General features: G+C 44.7%; 1 protein-coding gene across 1 annotated transcript in view; it reads left to right on the top strand.

Moving 5' to 3' along the window:
- Positions 1 to 17,885, top strand: part of Pde8b (phosphodiesterase 8B) — a 98,491-nt gene extending 80,606 nt beyond the window's left edge. Inside the window, 5 exon segments of the mRNA XM_059276300.1 lie at positions 8,224 to 8,441; positions 9,766 to 9,886; positions 12,577 to 12,744; positions 14,956 to 15,085; positions 16,062 to 17,885. Coding sequence (XP_059132283.1) covers positions 8,224 to 8,441; positions 9,766 to 9,886; positions 12,577 to 12,744; positions 14,956 to 15,085; positions 16,062 to 16,171 — 747 coding nt within the window. The 3' untranslated portion in view covers positions 16,172 to 17,885.
- The last annotated feature ends 621 nt before the right edge of the window (positions 17,886 to 18,506 follow it).

Raw genomic sequence — 18,506 nt, forward strand, 5'->3', positions numbered from 1 at the left:
ACGAGTTCTGGGGATTGATGCCTCCAGCCACTCAGTTCCACTCCCAGTGCCAAAGTTAAGTTTAATTTTTTAAAATCTATTCTCTGAAATTTTCAAACAATATACTTTGTTCATATTCTTTCCCCTCTTCCAGTTCCTCCCAGACCCTCCCCCACCTCCCTATCCACCCAACTTTATGTTCCTTCTCTCTTAAAAACAAAACAACAAAACATGGAGCCCAATTTGTGTGGGCCACCTGCTTCTGAACATGGGGCCTGCCCTGGAATATGGCTGATAGACTCATTACCAATCCGTTGGAGAAAACTGATTTTTCCTTTCTCAGTGAATAGTTTCTTGGGAAAGGGAGACCCTTTGTGTCCACTTCCCCTTCTCTGTGCTGGAGTTTTGTTTAGCTCTGTGCGGATCTTGCACAAGCTGTCACGGTCTTTGTTAGTTCATATGTACATCGGCCCCGTGTCTGGAGGACATTGTTTCCTTATCTGCCACCTCTGACTTGTAAGATCTTTCTGCCTCCTCTTCAGCACAGAGCCCTGAGCCTTGAGGGGCGGGGAGTGATAGAGCCATTTCATTGAGGGCTGAGTGCTCCAAAGGCTCCCACTCTCTGTACATAGTCCAGCTGTGGGTCTCTGTGTTAATTACAATCTACTGCAAGAAGCAGTAGGAGGTTGAGTGATCTGTGGGTATAGTAGTATGTCATTAGGAGTCATTTTATTACTATGTTTCTTTAGCAGAATAATATCTATATGTAGTCTCAGGTTTTGGGCTCATTAACAGTGTCGGGTATGCATTCCATCTTATGGACTGGGCCTTAAATCCAATAAAAAAAAAGTGTTCGGTTACTCCCATAGCATGTACCACTACTGCACTGATGGGCATATCTTTCCAGAAGGGTCATTATTGTAGTTCACGGCTCTCCTAGGTGGGAGAGATTGATGGTTTCTTTTCTCCTAACCCCAAAATGAATCACACATGTCTAAAAGTGTAAACGTTAGCTTCCACATGTAAGAGGAAATATGCACTGCTTGTCTTTCTGTATGTGAATTACCGTATTCATGATGATTGTTTCTAGTTTCATCTATTTGCCGGCACATTTCAGTTTTCTTAACAGCTGAATAATATTCTATTATGTAAATGTACCACATTTTTATTATCCATCTGTCAGCTGGTAGGCATTTACGCTGTTTCCAATTTCTGGCTATTATGAATAGAGCAATGATGAACATGGCTGAGCAAGTATCTCCGGAGTTAGAAGTAGAATCTTTTGGGTATATGCCCAAGAGTGGTATAGTTGGAGCTCTTGGTAGATCTATTTCCAGCTTCCTGAGGAACCTCCACACTGATTTCCATAGTGGCTGTACAAGTGTGCACTTGCACCAGCAATGAATAAGTGTTCCCCTCTCCCCACACCCTTGCCAGCATAAGCTGTCATTTGTTCTGATCCGGGCCATTCTGATACTGTGATAAGATGAAATATCAGAGTAGTTCAATTTGCATTTCCCTAACAGCTAAGGATGTTGAACATTGAAGTGTTTCTGAGCCATTTGTGATTCATGTCTTGAGAAATTTGTTTAGCTCTGTCCTGGTGGGTTTTTGTCAACTTGACACAAACCTAGACATATTTGGGAAAGAGAGAATCTTAATTGAGAACACGCCTCCACCAGATTGCCTGTGTGAAATCTGGAGTGCTTTTTCTCAATTAATGATTGATGGAGGTAGGCCCATCCCCCGGGGGGCAGTACACCCCTGGGTAGGCGATCCTGGGTTATAGAAGAAAACAGGCTGAACAAGTCATGGAGGCCCTGCATCAGCTCCTACTCGGACTTCCCTTGTGGTGGAATGTGACCTGAAAGTTATAAAGTAAACCCTTTCCTCCCCCAAGTTTCTTTTGGTCAGTATTTTATCACAGCAATGGAAATTCTGATTAAGTTCCATGCTGCATTTTAAAAATTGGGTTGGTTTCTTATGTTCAGGTTTGTTTAGTTCTTTGTATATTCTAGGTACTAACCCTCTGACAGATGTATAATTATTACAGTTTTTCTCCCCCATTCTGTATACTGCTTCTTCAAATGATGGTGTCCTTTGCTATACAGAAGCTTTTAACTTCGTGAGTCCTTTTTATTATTGGCCTTCATACCTATGCTATCAGGGTCCTGTTCAGAAAGTCTTTTCCTGTGCCAGTAAGTTCCAGTCTGTTTCCTATTGTCTCTTCTATCAGACTCAGGGTATCAGGGCTTATTTTGAGGTCCTTGGTCCATTTGGAGTTGAGAGAGTGAGAGATGCCGATCTCTATGCATTCTTCCAGATGCAGTCACCCAGTCTGGCCAGCATCTTATGTTGGAGATAGTGTCTTTTCTCAAGTGTGCGTTTTTTTGGCTTCTCTGCCAAAAATCAGGTGTCCACAGGTGTGTGGACTTCTGACTGAGTCTTCTATTTGATCCCACTGCTCAACCTGTCTGATTTTAATGCCAAGACCACACTGTTTTTATTACTAGAGTGCTGTAGTACAGCTTTAAATCAGGATGGTAAGATTGCCAGCAGTTCTTTTATTGTTCAGGATTGTCTTACTATCCTGGGTTTTTGTTGTTTCCACATGAAATTTAAGATTATGTTTTCATTTCTATGAAGAATTGCATTGGGGTTTTGATAAGGATTTCGATGACTCTGTCATTGATTTTGGTGGGACATCCATTTTCACAGCATTAATTCTATCCATCCATGACCATGGAAGAGCTTCCCATCTTCTGATGTCTTCAATTTCCTTCGTCAATGTCTTAGAGTCTCTATTAGACAAGTCTTTCTCATGCTTAGTTAGCTATCTCACATTTCTTTTTGTAAAGGTGTTGTTTCCCATGCTTCTTTCTCAGTGTGTTTCTCACTTGTATACAAGAAGGCTACTGATTTTTGCATGTTTTGTATCCAGCTACTTTGACCAACATTTTTATCTCTAGAAGTTGCCTGACAGTTCTTAGGATCTTTTATGTATTACAGCCATATCACCTGCAAATAGGGATACTCCAGCATCTTCCCTTTCTATTGGTATCCCCTTGATCTCCTTCAGTTTCTTACTGCTCTAATTAAGACTTCAAGCACTATATTGAATGGGTATAGAGTGGACATTCATGTCTTGCTTCTGATTTTTGTGGAAATGCTCTGAGTTTCTATCCATTGATAATGATGTTGGCTGTGGGCTTGTAGTAAATTGCCTTTATTTACTGAGATATGTCCCTCATATCCTGAATCTCTCCAGGACTTTTATCATGAAAAAAATGTTGGATTCTGTCAAAGGCCTTTCCTGGATCTAATAAGATGATCATGCGGTTTCTATCCTTTAGTCTATTTATGTAGTGGGTTATGTTTATGCACTTACATATGTTGAACTGTCCCTGCATCTCTGGGATGATGCTAACTTGATTGTGGTGGATAATCTTTTTAGTGAGTTCTTGGATTTAGTTTGCAATTGTTTTATTGAGTTTTTGCATCTATGTTCATAAGGGTTGGTCTATAATTTTCTTTTTTTGTTGTATGTGGTCTAGCAATAGGGCTTCATAAAAAGAACTGGGGGATGTTTCTTCAGTTTCTATTTTGCAGACTAATTTGAGGAGGGGAGGTATTAGTGCTTCATTGAAGGTCTGGTAGAAGAATTCTGCACTGAATCCATTTGTCCCTGGGCTCTTCTCAGTTAAAAGAGTTTCCATTACTGCTTCTATCTCACTAGGGGTTACACGTCTTTTAAAAATATTTACCCATCTTGATTTAACTTGTTAGATTATATATATTAAGAAATTCAAGCTGGGCGTTGGTGGCACACGCCTTTAATCCCAGCACTCGGGAGGCAGAGCCAGGCAGATCTCTGTGAGTTCAAGGCCAGCCTGGTCTACAGTGCAAGATCCAGGACAGGCACCAAAACTACACAGAGAAACCCTGTCTCAAAACCACCCTCCTCCTCCCCAAAAAGAAAGAAATTCATCCATTTCTTTGAGGTTTTTCTGGTTGGCAAAATACAGATTTTAAAAGTATGTCCTTATGAGTCTTTGAATTTCTTCAGTATCTGTTTTAATGTCTCCCTTTTCATCTCTAATTTTATTAAATTGGATTTTTTGTTAATTTAATGTTTTATCAATCTTGTTGATTTTTTTCCCTAAGAACCAACTCATTGTTTCAGTGATTCTCTGTGTCTGTGTGCTTGTTATTGTTTATATTCATTGATCTAAGCCCTGGGTTTGATTCTTTCTTCCCATCTATTTTTTCTGGGTGTTTTGTTTTGTTTTCCTAAAACTTTCAAGTGTATCACTAAGTTATTAATATGAGATCTTGCCTGTTTTGTGTTGTTGTTGTTGTTGTTTAACGTAGCAGTGCTGTGAGCTTTCCTCTTAGAACGGCCTTCATTGTGTCCCACAGATTTTGGTATTTTGTTTTCAATTCTAAAATTCTATTCTAAAAAGTTTAAACTTTTCTTAATTTCAGCCTTGATCCAATTTTCACTCAGTATTGTGTTGTTTAGTTTCCATGAATTTGTATATTTCTGCTGTTTCTGTTGTTGTTGATGTCCAACTTTATCCCATGGTGATCAAATAGGATGCTGGAAGTTATTTCAGTCTTCCTCTATCTGTTAAGACTTGCTTTATGGAGGGATGCATGGATTGCTCTGGGGAAATAGATGAGATCTCCTAGGTAAATTGTGAGCTGGGGGGGGGGCGGGGGAGGTAGAGGGGAAGGGATAGGGGATAGGAACACGAGGGACCAGGATGGTTGATTTGGAGGAGGGATAGAGAAGGAGAGCAATAAAAGAGATATCTTGGTAGAGGGGGCCATTATGGGGTTAGGGAAAAACCTGGTGCCAGGCAAACTCCCAGGAATCTACAAGGATGACCTCAGCTAAGACTCCTAGCAATAGTGGAGAGGGTGCCTGAACTGGCCTTCTCCTGTAATCAGATCAGTGACTAGCCCTAAATGTCATCATAGAACCTTCATCCAGTAACTGATGGAAGCAGATGCAGAGATCCACAGCCAAGCACTGGGCTGAGCTCCAGGAGTCCAGTTGAGAAAGGGAGGAAGGATTATATAAGCGGGGGGTGGGGGGGGTGTCAAGATCATGACAGAGAAACCCACAGGACAGCTGACCCAAGCTCATGGGGAGCACAGACTCTAGACTGACAGCTAGGGAGCCTACATGGGACCAGCCTAGACCCTCTGCATGTAGGGGACAGTTATGTAGCCTGGTCTGTTTTTTTGGGAACCCTAGCAGTGGGACCAGAACCTGTCCCTGGCACCTGAGCTGGCTTTTTGAAACCTATTCCCTATGGTGGGAGGTCTCCCTCAGCCTTGATGCAGTGGGAGGAGCTTGGTCCTGCCTCACCTTGATATGTCATGCTTTGTTGACTCCCACAGGAGGCCTGACCCTTTCTGAATGGAGGTGGAGGAGGAGTGGATGGGGGTGGGGGTAAGAAGGGAGGTGGGGGAGGGAACGGGAGGAGAGAAGGGAGGGGAAACTGTGGTTAGGATGTAAACTAAAAAATTTAATAAAAAAGAAAGCAAGCAAAAGACTTGCTTTATGTCCTAACATGTGGTCGATTTTGGCAAAACGTTCCATGGGCTGCTGACCAAAAGTATATTCTCAGTATTTGGGGAGAATGTTCTGTAGATGTCTGTTAAGTCCATTGACTTAGGATATTATTTAGCTCCAGAGTTCCACTATTTGTTTTTTGTCTGGGTGACCTATTGGTGAGAATGTGGGTGTGAAGTCACCCACTACCCCTGTGTTAGGGTTGAGAGGTGACTTAGATGCAATAGTGTTTCTTTTATGAAATTGGATGTCCTGTGATTGGTGTATAAATACTTTGAGTTGTTCTTTTTGGTGGGATTTTTCTTTAATAACTATGTAGTATCTTTCTTTGTCCCTTCTGATTAGTTTTGAAGTCTCTGTTGTTAGATATTAACATAAGTGTGAAACTTCTGAGTGTTACCATTACAAAGCATCAACCTAGCCAGAGCCAGTGTGCCAGTGTGGCCAGACCCCTTAAGACCACATGCCCTGGCTGCTCTCACCTGGTTCCTGAAACCGACTGCAAGCAGATAGGCCTCGACAGCAGTGCTCTGTTTATTATCTGGGCCAGAGTGACTATCTGAATAAGGGAGGGTTGGGAAGGCTGACCGAGCCTGGAGCCAGATCAGTTTCTCCCGGTAAAGAACAATGCAGCCATGTCCTTGTGGTGTCCGGAGGCTTAGAGTTGGGGTTGTACTAGCTGCAGGTTTGGGGTCTCATTCTCATTCTCTCTCTCTGTCTCACACACACACACACACGCACACACACACACACACACACACACACACACAGGGTCTTGCTTGTTTCTCCTCTGTTCTTGATCGTGAGCTTGCCTGGTTTTCTTGCCTCACCTCCCAGTCATGTCTTACCGGACAGTGTATGGTCAGTGCTCACAGAAACTGGAGGACAAGACACATTGTTGGTAGCTCAGTAGAAGTCCCAATGCCATTGCATTGTTGGGGTTAAATCAGTGTAAGGTTGGAGGAGAGGCAGGTCTGGACAGTACAATTGGTATTTTGTAGCCACTTAGTATCTCTCCCATCAACTAGTCTGAAAAAAGGTTTGGCCTGGGACTTCCATCAGAACTGGATTTACCATAGCCCAACAACCTGAGACCCACAGCAAGGGTCCTGTGTCCTCACTGCTCAGGTAAAATTACTTACAGTAGAGGACAAGTCGGGGCGGTCCGGGTTCTGAGTTTGGAGGTAACGGACTACACCTGTAGGTTATGGTGGCTTCTTCTGACAGCAGTGAGGAGAACCTAATGCTTTCATTCCCTGGCCCCTCTAGTCTTCAGCTCATGAAAAGCTCCCAGGGAACCCCCAGGCTGCTCACTCGGGAAAGCTGGTATGCTGGCTGGGCCAAGCCAGGATTCCTACCTGCTCTATGAGGTTAAGGTTTAAGGTGGACGTGACTCCCTTCCTGGAGAGAGAGAACATTCAAGAGAGTCCCACTGTAACCCCAGACCAGCACCAGCAGGTGGTGTGAGGTGGCCCGTAAGGACATCAGTCGGACAGAGCTGAGCTTCAGGTTTAGTCTTCCTTACCCAGTTTTTCTTCCCACAAACTTTGAGACCGCCAACAACCCTGTCTAGTCTTCCTGAGACCTACTTCCCTCTTGGTTCACTGGTCACCCCGAGTGGCGCACTTGTCTGTCGCGGTAATTTCATCTGGACTCTGTTCACCTAGACTTCTCTCCCTAGCCACTTGTTACTTCATTGCCTGCTGCTTATGCATCATGCTTCAGCAATGAAAATCACTTTCTTAGGAAAGCCGTCATTGGCCATTCTGTAGACTTCTGTTGGCCAGTTTGGTAGTCATTAGCCATACACGGCTATTAAGCAAAGCTGTGCAGCCCCTCCATCACACCAGCCCAGCCGTCAAGTGCTCGGGGGTATGTGTGATGAGGGTTTATCTGCACACCACACATGCAGGGCATTCCCATCATCACAAGATGCTCAACGGTCAGTGCAGCCCTCATCTGCCCAGCCCTGTGGTTACACTCTCAGAGTGTTTGGACTCCCCTTAGCGTATCTCACAAGTTCGTACCGCTTCAGCTTGATACCTGGCACCTTTAGGCATCTGATACTGGGCTCACAATACCGTGTCTTATGTAACACCCCATTTGCCAGCTTTCTGTTCGCCTACAAGCTAAGAAAAACACTTTCTGTCATTGGTGTTCCCTGTTAGCACAGTGAAAGCTCCGCTCCGGTGAGTTTCTTTTTGCCTTTGCTGCCCGCTAACCCAGCCCCACCTGGCTCCTGCCTCACTGCTGAGCTCTGACCATTGCCCCATCCACATAATGTGTGAGTTATCTGTGCTGTTTACAACTAGTTCTCCAAGATGCTTGCAGAAGCCATGGGAGTATTTGGGATGCCGGCCACTTTCTATCCCTCGTGGCGGAGAGTCACCGCAGCCATCCAAAAGGCCTGCTTGGCTTCTTTCTCACAAAGCCAGCAAATGAGCTCTAGACAAAGAGTCCAGGGGTACTGCAGCTCTGGCTCCCATGGTCTCAAGAACACACAGGGCACAGGAAGGTGGCAGCATGTGCCCAAGGCCACCTTTCAGCTATGGCTAGGAGGAAACTGAAAGAACATTCTCGAAGTTCCAGCCCCAAGACAGAGATGGGTGTTGTCTCCAGAAGCCCGTGGATAATGCTCGGTGTCCCTTTCCTTCTCCCAGGGCAGCCTGGATCAGCTGGATGAGGTGGCTGCTCTGATCGCTGCGACAGTCCACGACGTGGATCACCCTGGAAGAACCAACTCCTTCCTGTGTAACGCAGGCAGCGAGCTCGCTGTGCTCTACAATGACACCGCGGTCTTGGAGAGTCACCACACAGCACTGGCCTTCCAGCTCACGGTCAAGGACACCAAGTGCAACATTTTCAAGAATATTGACAGGTATGTTAGCGCTGGACTCCTGTGCTTAGGTCTGTGAAGCTAAAGGAGAAACTACGTTTTCTCTGAATACTCAGCTTCCTCGAAGATGGAAATGGACATAACAGTTACCCACTGCATAGGATTATAAAATAGCTTTGCCGCCTAAACTTAATTGTACTTTTCAGGCTGCTTTTCATGTTTTAAAATCTCATGTTTTAGTCTTCAATAAGTCCATGAAAATACATTTTTTGTTTTGTTTTGTTTTTGTTTGTTTGTTTGTTTTTTGTGTTTTTGTGTTTTTTTGTTTTTTGTTTTGTTTTATGCACTGCAAAGCACTACCTGAGTGTTGACAGGGTACTGACAAGTCTGCCAGGTACTTTTACCTTCCCAGGAGGGCATCCCATCTTTTCTGTGGCTCAAAAACAATGCATCATCTTGCATTTCCAGCTGAGTTTTGGCCACTAAGAATCCTTCCTCAGGAGGAGGTCTCAGTGAAGATGCTGGGGCCCAGTTGGGCAGGTTTCCCTGTACTATTTGGTGTCCTCTGAAGAGAGCAACCCAATGTGATGAGGCAGAGCAACTCTCGCCTGCCAGCAACACGTGTGTGACTATTTCCTGCACCCATCAGCTGCTGGGCAGAGACCTGGGCAAAGGCCAGGCAGTCACTTGGGTCTCAAGACATTGTCTACATGAACATATCAGTGTAGGCTCTAGAAAAACCTATGAAATTATGGAGAATGGTTGTTCTAATTTGGACTTAAGTTCTATCAGTATCAAGGACCTGTAGAGAATGATTTCTTCTCAGGAGCCCATTTGCTTAGCTCCTCCTTCGGCCTCTTCAAGTTAGTAAAAGATAGGAATTCTCTGATAACCTTGGGCCATTGCTCCAACCACTGCAACATCTCTCAATTGCAAGCTAGAGAATTAGAGAAAAGGCAAAGCTTCCTCTAGACCATCAGAAGAAAAGTGTGGCAGTTCTCTCCAGTAGGAATCGGTCTGCATGGAATGCAAACATCTCATCAGGCTGCCACTTTGGTCTGTTCCTTCCTTCTACTTCCTTGTTCTAGTGTTTGCAAAGGAAGGGGTGGGAACTTCCTTTGGAAACAACTGTCCACCACATGACACGTGCTTTCTTTTAACATTCATGTGAGGGAGAGTCAGCTGACCTGGAGTACATGGAACGGCATCAACAACTTGGGCTTATTGGGAGCATGAACAGACGGACCCTGGGATCAGGAGTCACTTGACTCTGCCCCGCTATGTCCCAGGTTGTAGGGAGACATAGCAACAGGGCAGTTCTGACTTAGGACATGATATGAACAGGGACCTTTGTCTTCTTATGTAGGAACCATTATCGAACGCTACGCCAGGCTATTATTGACATGGTTTTGGCCACGGAGATGACAAAACACTTTGAACATGTGAACAAATTTGTGAACAGCATCAACAAGCCCCTGGCAGCTGAGGTGAGCATCCCTATGTAACAAGATACAGCAGTGTGTTTCCATGAGGGCCTGCTCCGGCAGCAAAGCCTTTTCTCCTTTTGGAATATGAGGTGATTATCAGCCTAGAGCTGGAAAAGGACTGCAAGTCCAGGCGCTTGTGTTTCTTGGGGATGAGACAGACTGACAGCTGTCTACTGCAATTTTCTGCTCCTTGAAAGAAAGGCCCTGAGATAACGTGGCAAAGGGAGTTAGGCCCAGAGTATGTAATAGTAGGAGCCCACAGATGAGCCAAGACTAGCATGAATGGTGGTTTGAGCTGAGACTAGCATGAATGGTGGTTCAGGCTGAGAGTAGCATGAATGGTGGTTTGGGCTGAGACTAGCATGAATGGTGGCAAAGACCCAACACACTTTCTGTTCTTTGATCTTAGGATTGCAAAGTTAAAGAATGCTTCAAAGAACTATACTCTTCTCACCATCTGAGGACTACAGGGAAACACGTTTAGTAGCTCTTTTCTGTTGCTGTGATAAAAATAACCTGACAAAAAGTGTGTTAGGGAAGAAAAGGTTTATTTGGGTCCTAGGTCAGTCTCTCACTGAGGGAACTTAAGGCAAGAACTCAAGACAGGAACCTGAAGGCAGAGATGCTTGCTCTTTCACGCAGCATTAATTCTGACCAGGGAACTCACTCCCAGCCAAGGAAGTATGGCAGACACCATGGAAGAAGGAAGCTTACTGATTCACTCACCAGTTCATGCTTAGCCAATTACCTTACAGATCAGAACCACTTGTTGGGGGATGGTGCCACCCACAGTAGGCTGGTCTTCCCACAACCATTAACAATCAAGACAATCCCCCAGAGATGGGCTATCGGCCAAAGGGAACTGGGCAATCCCTCAGTTGAGATTCACTTCTTGGAAGAACTGAGGCTATGTTAAGTTGACGATTAAAGCTAACTAGTACAGAAGTGTATCATGTTTTCCCTCCCTCCTTCCCCTCACTCCCTCTTTCAAAAATAAAAATAATAAAAATAAAATGAAAACCAAGAGAGACAAACTAACAAGAAAAATCTGTGGGGAGGTGTGAGGATCCAGAAGGGAAAAGAAGATGATCAAAATATAGTATATAATTTTTTTTCTTAAATAAAATTTTTAAAAAGAGAAAAATTTACCATGGACCTGCTTTATAGGCCTTACAAATCTGGGCTTTAGAAACACAGACCTAATATTCATTCTTTACTAAGACGAAATCAACTGCCCTCAGAGATCATAAAAGTTGTCCATAGCTCTGTGAAAGCAGTTTCCAGTCTTGAGGAAAAGAGCCTAGAAACGGTAAAATAAATGTTTTCAAGATGAGTTGATGATCAATGAGGACACTGTAGAACCCATCACATGACCAACCTAGGGAGAGGAACAGTGTCCACCTCACCTGTGTTGAACTCCATCTCTCATGGACTCCACCACACAGTGCCAGGGCTTTCCTTCCAACAAAGGATGGAGGGAAACAAGCATCATGATGTTTTGAGCAGAAAACTATACGGGATGATAGAATTTAGAATCGGGAAGGTCCTCTCTCCATGCCTCCAACTCCATGCTGAGATTTACTGTCTGTCACACCGTCTATTGTAAACAATATCGTCTCAAAGTATTGGGAAATGACTCCCAGCACAGTGTCCCCATCAGGGGTCCAATAAATAGGACCAGCCTCAAAACAAAATCCCACTACATGTCACGCTGTCTTCCAGCTTGGCAGAGCTCTGGAGAGCTAATTAACTGCTTTATACAAATTGATGGTGCCTTTTGGAGCAAATATTTTTCTAGGCTCTGTGTAACTGGTTTGTGAATGCATACATATCCACCTACTCACAGACCTGGTTACATGCCCCAGGGCCACTGGCATTCTCCCAGTAGGTACACACTACTGCATAATCAGGTTGTCAGAGGCTGCTGAACACACATTCTCTTGCATTTTGGCCCAAATGTACATGTTTCACACTTCACACTAATTATCTCTCAGGGAGAACCAGCCAAGAAAACACAGGAATGCATGCGTGCCTTAAGGCGTGGGGGTGGGAAGGCAGGGAGGGGAAACAAGCAAAAACAAATAAAAAAGTAATTGAAAAATCACAATTTCCTACTTTGGATGTATTAAAGTAACTGAAGGTTGTGTTTTCACACATTTCTGAGGAGTTGGTGTTGGTTAAGTGGTGGCGCTCATGGCTGGCCACTGCCCGCGGTGGCCATGCCGTTGGAAGAGAGCACTGGATGTTGCAGAAGAATCACTAGCCATAGTTACCTTTTTAGAGCTTTATTGGGAGAGAAAGGGGGGGAAAGGAGAGAGAGAGAGAGAGAGAGAGAGAGAGAGAGAGAGAGAGAGAGAGAGAGAGAGGAGAGAGGGGGAGAGGGAGAGAGGGACTTCGCAGAGGGGGGAGTACGGAAGGAGAGAGTGCGGAGAGAGGACACAGAGGGCACGCCCGCTTTTTAGGCTGGGATGCCGTTGCAGGCTGGTGATGTAATTAAGGACATAATCTTTACAGTCAGGGTGAGGGGGGAGAAAGTCCTTTTTAGGGTAATCTTCTAAAGTGCTCAAAACAAACACTGCCTGTAGCTGTTATGGCCGAAAAGTGTAAGTGAGTAACTGGGTGGTGACAGGGACCGTTGGTGAGTTAGCTTCTGCAGGCTTCACCAGCCCTGGTCTGATCGTGTTTTCCAGAGTGAGGGCAGCGACTGTGAATGCAACCCTACTGGCAAGAACTTCCCTGAAAACCAAATCCTGATCAAGCGCATGATGATTAAGTGTGCTGACGTGGCCAACCCATGCCGACCCCTGGACCTGTGCATTGAGTGGGCCGGGCGGATCTCCGAGGAGTATTTTGCACAGGTGTGCTGCTGTGTGAGAAGTGTCCCTTTCCTTCTAGGAACAGGCCCCGGGCCATAGAACCCTGTGGGTTCCGCAGCTAGCGATGGCCTCTTGTCTGCAAAGGACATACTTCAGCCCTGGCTAGAGCAGACTTGGGATTCTCTCAAGGGACAGGCCCATGTGCTAGTCACTGACCAAAGTCCTCTAGGACTGGAGGGATAGACTAAGACTTTGTTAGTCAATTCTTTAATTGTTGGACCTCGAACTTTCATAAGTTCATAGATACAGACATAGGTAGGCCCACACCTTGGTTCAAAGGGGTGGGGGGAGGGGGATCTAGAGAGATGGCTCCGTGGGTAAAAGCATTTTCCACACAAACAAGAGTACTTAAGTTCAAATCTTAGCACCCATGCTGAGAAGCAGAACATGGCCATGTGAGCGCCTTTAGCCCCAGCACTATGTATGGGCACAGACAGGACTACTGGGGTTTGCTAGGTCCAGAGAGATCTTGTCTCAAAGGAATGAGGCAGAAATATGATAGAGCAGGGCCCCTGACATCCCTTTGTGCACGTGTACCCAAACACACATGTGTATATACGCCACACACAATACTCACATGTATGCATGCACACATATATACATACATACAAAAAACTAACGAAGAACTACTCCTGAGGCTGTATCTGTGCTACGTTCTACAGGGATTCAGATTTTTTTTCCTTAAGGAGAAAGGGACTTTACAGAGTGAGATTAAAGTTATATTTTTGATGGATTTAAAAATGTAAAAACAGGATAAAAAGAGAAAACTCCAGGAGACAGTAAACTGCCAGATGGCTTCTGAAGTAGAGTCCTACTTCAAAGAAGAAAGCCTTTAAAGACTGGGGTCTGTATGTGTGACGGAAGACAGATCATTAGCATCTGTAAGTGATGCATAGGGGTACGCACTATCTGGCTGGAATGTATTACTGAGGCAGGATAAAGAATAGCTAACATCTTATAGCAGGGCTGTCTGGGAAGGAGCCTCTGAACTGCAGAAAAGTAGGGCAGGCAGTTCTGAGCTTACCCATGTTGGAGAGGGGAAACCAGGAGATGGGGGAGGGGAGGAGTAGAGAGGATGAGAGGGTGAGGTATGGACCAAATTACTCCAAGAATACCAGTGGATATTTTAAGGCTACTTGATGAACTGAGTGAGCTGAGCCAGAAGTCATTAATGGGTTTCCTGGGACCCACATGGAAAGAATCTGAAGCCTTACTCCTAGTTACTGACACTGGGAGAATGTTCCACTGTTAAGTTCTCTGCTGGAAGCATCCAACTTAGGTGTCCTTTTCCCTAACAAGAACGTAGTGATGGCACCAGTATGACCTAAAAATCGGATTGCAAATGAAGCCTGTGATGAGCTCCGGGCATTATCAGGAAATGTGGATCTCACCATTCAGCTTCCAGAGTCCAGGCAGGAACATACAACATGCGGCATACTCAGATTTCCAGGCACCTTGACAGCTGTGTGTTAACGCTCCCTGGGGAAGAGTGGCACATTCAGCTCACAGCTTAACTCAGGTCCCAGTCCTAGAGACACCCTGACTGGGGCTGGAGCACGAAGACTTTCTGGACTTGCCATCTTGCCATGCAGAATAGTCAAAAGACATACATTTAAAGGTTAAGATTTTAAAAACAGGTCATTCTCGCAGCTGCAGCTGCGTATATGTCATTTTTAGGTGAAACTAGGTACAAACAAACAAAAACCTGCACGGCATGCAGCCAGGAATAGAGTGACTACCGTTCCTGACTCATGTGGTCCACTGCCTCCCTTCCATGGGCTGTGGGCAGTTTGGCCTTGGCTGCAAATGCCAATTAGTGGCAGCAGGCTAAATAGGAATATAGATCCGACTGTAAAAATTAAAAACAGATTATAGAAAAAGGGGCTAAGGTTCACTAGATCAGTGCTTCAGGAGGAGCCTTGGATTAGTACAAAGTGTGCCATGAGGGCTAGTCTTTGGGAAACACTGCCCTAGCATCCCTTAGGTCCTGAGTTCAGGGGGAGGGGGCGGAGTTGAGGGGGAGAGAGGGACCTGAGAGCAAGGAGACCTGCACACTATCACTGTGGGTCATCTCAGGAAACTGCTAAGCCTCTCTGCACTCTGGGGTTTTTCTGAGAAACACGCCATTCCTGTGAAGGCTTTTCACGTGCCCCACAGCCCTGTGCAGAGGTGTTTTTGTTTTTCCCCTCCCAGACTGACGAGGAGAAGAGACAGGGGCTCCCTGTAGTGATGCCAGTGTTCGACCGCAATACCTGCAGCATCCCCAAGTCCCAGATCTCCTTCATCGACTACTTCATAACGGACATGTTTGATGCTTGGGATGGTAAGTTGGATGCTGTTTTATCACCCACGAAGGACATTTCATATACTTAATGAAGATCGCCTTTAGGGGCATAGGCTGGGTCTAAAGGTAAATTAAATATAATTATATTTATGTGTGTATATATGTGTGTATATACATATAAATACGCATGCGCACACACGCACATAATACACTATGAGCCCTTTGTGGGCCATTAGAGTAGGTACATCCTGGTATCTGGCACAATCTTGAGTGCATCAGGCCCAATGAACGAATGTTACCTGGACGAATAAGTCTTCACCCTTTCAAAGGACAGATTCCCAAAGTGGACAACTGTTGCATTCTCACACTGGAAGAAATTCCATTAAGCAAAATGTATTTCATTATTCTCTGTGACAATTTCAGGTTCAAGAGAGTAACGTAAAAAAGCCTGTTTGTTTCAGCAGCTAATGCGTGTAGCTCAGGGTGGAGGACTGCTTACCTAGTGTACAAGGCCCTGGGTTCAACTCCTAGCACTACAAAACAAAACAAACAAATAAATGAAAGAAAGAAAGAAAGAAAAGAGAAAAAAAGAAAAACTAGTGTTCTCATGCATATGTTGACTTGAAGCCTGAGGCCTTGGGGATGTCTGTCCTGTTCTTTTTGCGGGGTACATATGCAAACAGACATCAGGGGTCATCCTTGGGTGCTGTACCTCAGGAGCCAGCCACTTTTCTTTATACAGGGTTTCTCATTGGCCTGGAGCCTCCCAACTGGGTTAGGCTGGCTGGCTAGTGAGCCCCAGGGATATCTACCTCCCCAAAGCTGGGATTACAGGCGCATGCTACCATGGCCAGCTTTTTATAAGGCCTGGGGACTGTGCTCAGGTCCTCAAGACTGAATGGCAAGCAGGTTACTATCTCCTCTACTTCTGACCCCCGAGGCCAAGCCTAATGAGTACTCCTGCGATCCAACTGACCGTGATGTGTTTCTTTGGATTCTGTTCATGCCCTTACAGCCTTCGCCCACCTGCCAGCCCTGATGCAGCACTTGGCAGACAACTACAAACACTGGAAGACCCTGGATGACCTCAAATGCAAAAGTCTGAGACTTCCATCCGACAGCTAAAGCGAGGCCAGGAAAGGGGCCTCTTGATCTACGATGGACACTGTGAACCACGGAGGAGTATGAATAGGAAGGTTTCCTTTAGAATGAAAACGACGTGTGTAGATTAAGGAGCTGGTGTTTAATATCTGACCTGAATCATGCACGCCCCCCCCAATTTCATTTTTCAGAGCATTTATATTCCATCAGTAAAAATATGTTCTTTTGAATCACGTAGTGACCTAATGGCCCGCCCAGCAGCCTCCTCTGCCAGGCTGTGTGGGCCCCTACAGAACCACGGAGCTGACTGACTCACTGTAGCTACAAGCAGGACACAGGAAGCAGAGACCTGGCGTCTGTGAGCCCATCCTTCTGATGGAGACCAGGGAGCTTAGCCAGTGTTCAGTTCGACTTTCACCAGAAAACTCACTACTGATCTTTAGCTTCACTGCTTTCCTCCATGGCAAGAGTGTGAAGGACTCCTAAAAAGCTTCTCTGAGGAGATATATGCAAGGAAAAAGCTACTTTAAGATGGGTAGAATAGGACGAAATCGTCAATAAACTAGTTAGCATCACAGCTCCCAGGGCTCCACGGTCGGTAGTGTGATGCCCAAGGAAGAACACAGCCTTGGCCTGGTGACTGTTCCGCAGATGGGTGTCAGCCACCTGTGGAGCCTTCTTTCCTAGAAGGATCTCGCCTTTTAGGAAGCCAAGTGATGGGGAGGGAGTGGGATCCTGCTGGGGGGGCGGGGGTCCTTGAGTATCCCTGACTTCAGGCTCATGGACACCGCCACAGGTCAAGAGTATCTATAAAAGCCATTAAATCTGAATGCTCATGGGCAAGCTTTTTTAAAAAATACAAAATTTAAGAGAAGAAAAAAAATTTATATATATATATATATATTTGCTGTTCAAAGATTTTTATTAAAATAATCTAAATGCCCTGGATCTTCACCCCTAGAGTTTGCTGGGCATTACCTGTACATCTGTATTTGGGGAGGAAATGGGGAAGTTTCAAGGTTCAGATCGTCTTCATTTATATTTGAGATCATGCCATTTGCTTTAATGATGTAAAAAGGGATTGCAAGAAGTGTAAATATATCAGAGCATAGGCATATGGAGAGGCAGTAAATACTATTTTAAGCTACTAATTGTATGGTAAGCTTCTAAAGCACAAGTGCATATTTTTATACAACTCTTTTCACAACTTTCTGTGCTCTGCGTAAAGTCGGACTTGAGATTTTCCCTTTCTCTCTTCTCAGCCATCCCTTCTCTATGTATTATGAACATCAGAAAGGAAGTAAACAAAGCCCCTTAGTTTTATTTTATCTGTACTCCATGATGCATTCTTGAGAGGCACAGAAACTGAACTAATTGAACCAGTAGCTACATTTGTCCAAATGAAATTTGGACTGCAGACTATGTAAAAAATCGGTACATGGGGAGGAAAAGGACAACTTATCACTACGTAATGTGCCAATGTTTTTTTCTATGTTTTGTACCAAAGTGTAAACATATATGACAATTCCATGCACAGAAATGCATCTAAATTATTTTTGTTAGACGGTAAGAGGGCTTGCTTGGCCGGACAGAGCTGGCTTTGTATTGTAGTGCCGCATTGTGTACGTGTGATGAAATGTTTTGTGACGTACTTGTAACTAAATTCTTATAGTCATTTTTCATTCCCTACAGCTGTTTTTATTTTATCTCTTTGGCCTAAACTTTTCATAATTTCAAATTTGGGGTTCTAGTGTCCTTTATTTCACGAGTCGCCAAGCCCGTTTTCAGAACACTGACGTCAGAGTGCAGGATCTCAGAGACAAAAGCAATCTCCTTAGCCTTCAGAAGCTTGCCGGATACAAGGACAGTCTTTTTCTGAGCAGCTTGCTTTCAGCCCCACTTGGGAAGGAACACTTTCCAGGCACCTGACATTTCCTACATAAAACGCTGCAGCTTGCCCAGGGTTTCGTAGGCTCGATTTCATGTCAACTTCAAATGTTAATAACATGTGGGTGTTAAGTGCTGGAAGTCATCCACGTGGCAAAGGTTCTGTATAATGTGCTCGTTATCAGTGTCAATTACAGGTATCTTCTGAGTTGCTAAGAGGCATATTTACTAGAATCATGGACTTTCAGGTAATGTTCACACATCTCAGATAATTTTTATGTGATACATACAAACTATTGTAAGTGTCTCTTACTCCTGTTTACGATGACACCATGTGTTGAGAGGACCTATATTAACTTAGGAAAATGTAAAAGCAAGGAAAGTCATGCTAATACTATTATTAATTACTCTGCTAAAAAGGGAAGTTAGCTGTAAAATACTGTTACATGAACCACAGTTTCAGCCACTCCTC

Source organism: Peromyscus eremicus, chromosome 11 (genome assembly GCF_949786415.1).
Source record: "Peromyscus eremicus chromosome 11, PerEre_H2_v1, whole genome shotgun sequence".
Classification (NCBI taxonomy): Eukaryota; Metazoa; Chordata; class Mammalia; order Rodentia; family Cricetidae; genus Peromyscus; species Peromyscus eremicus.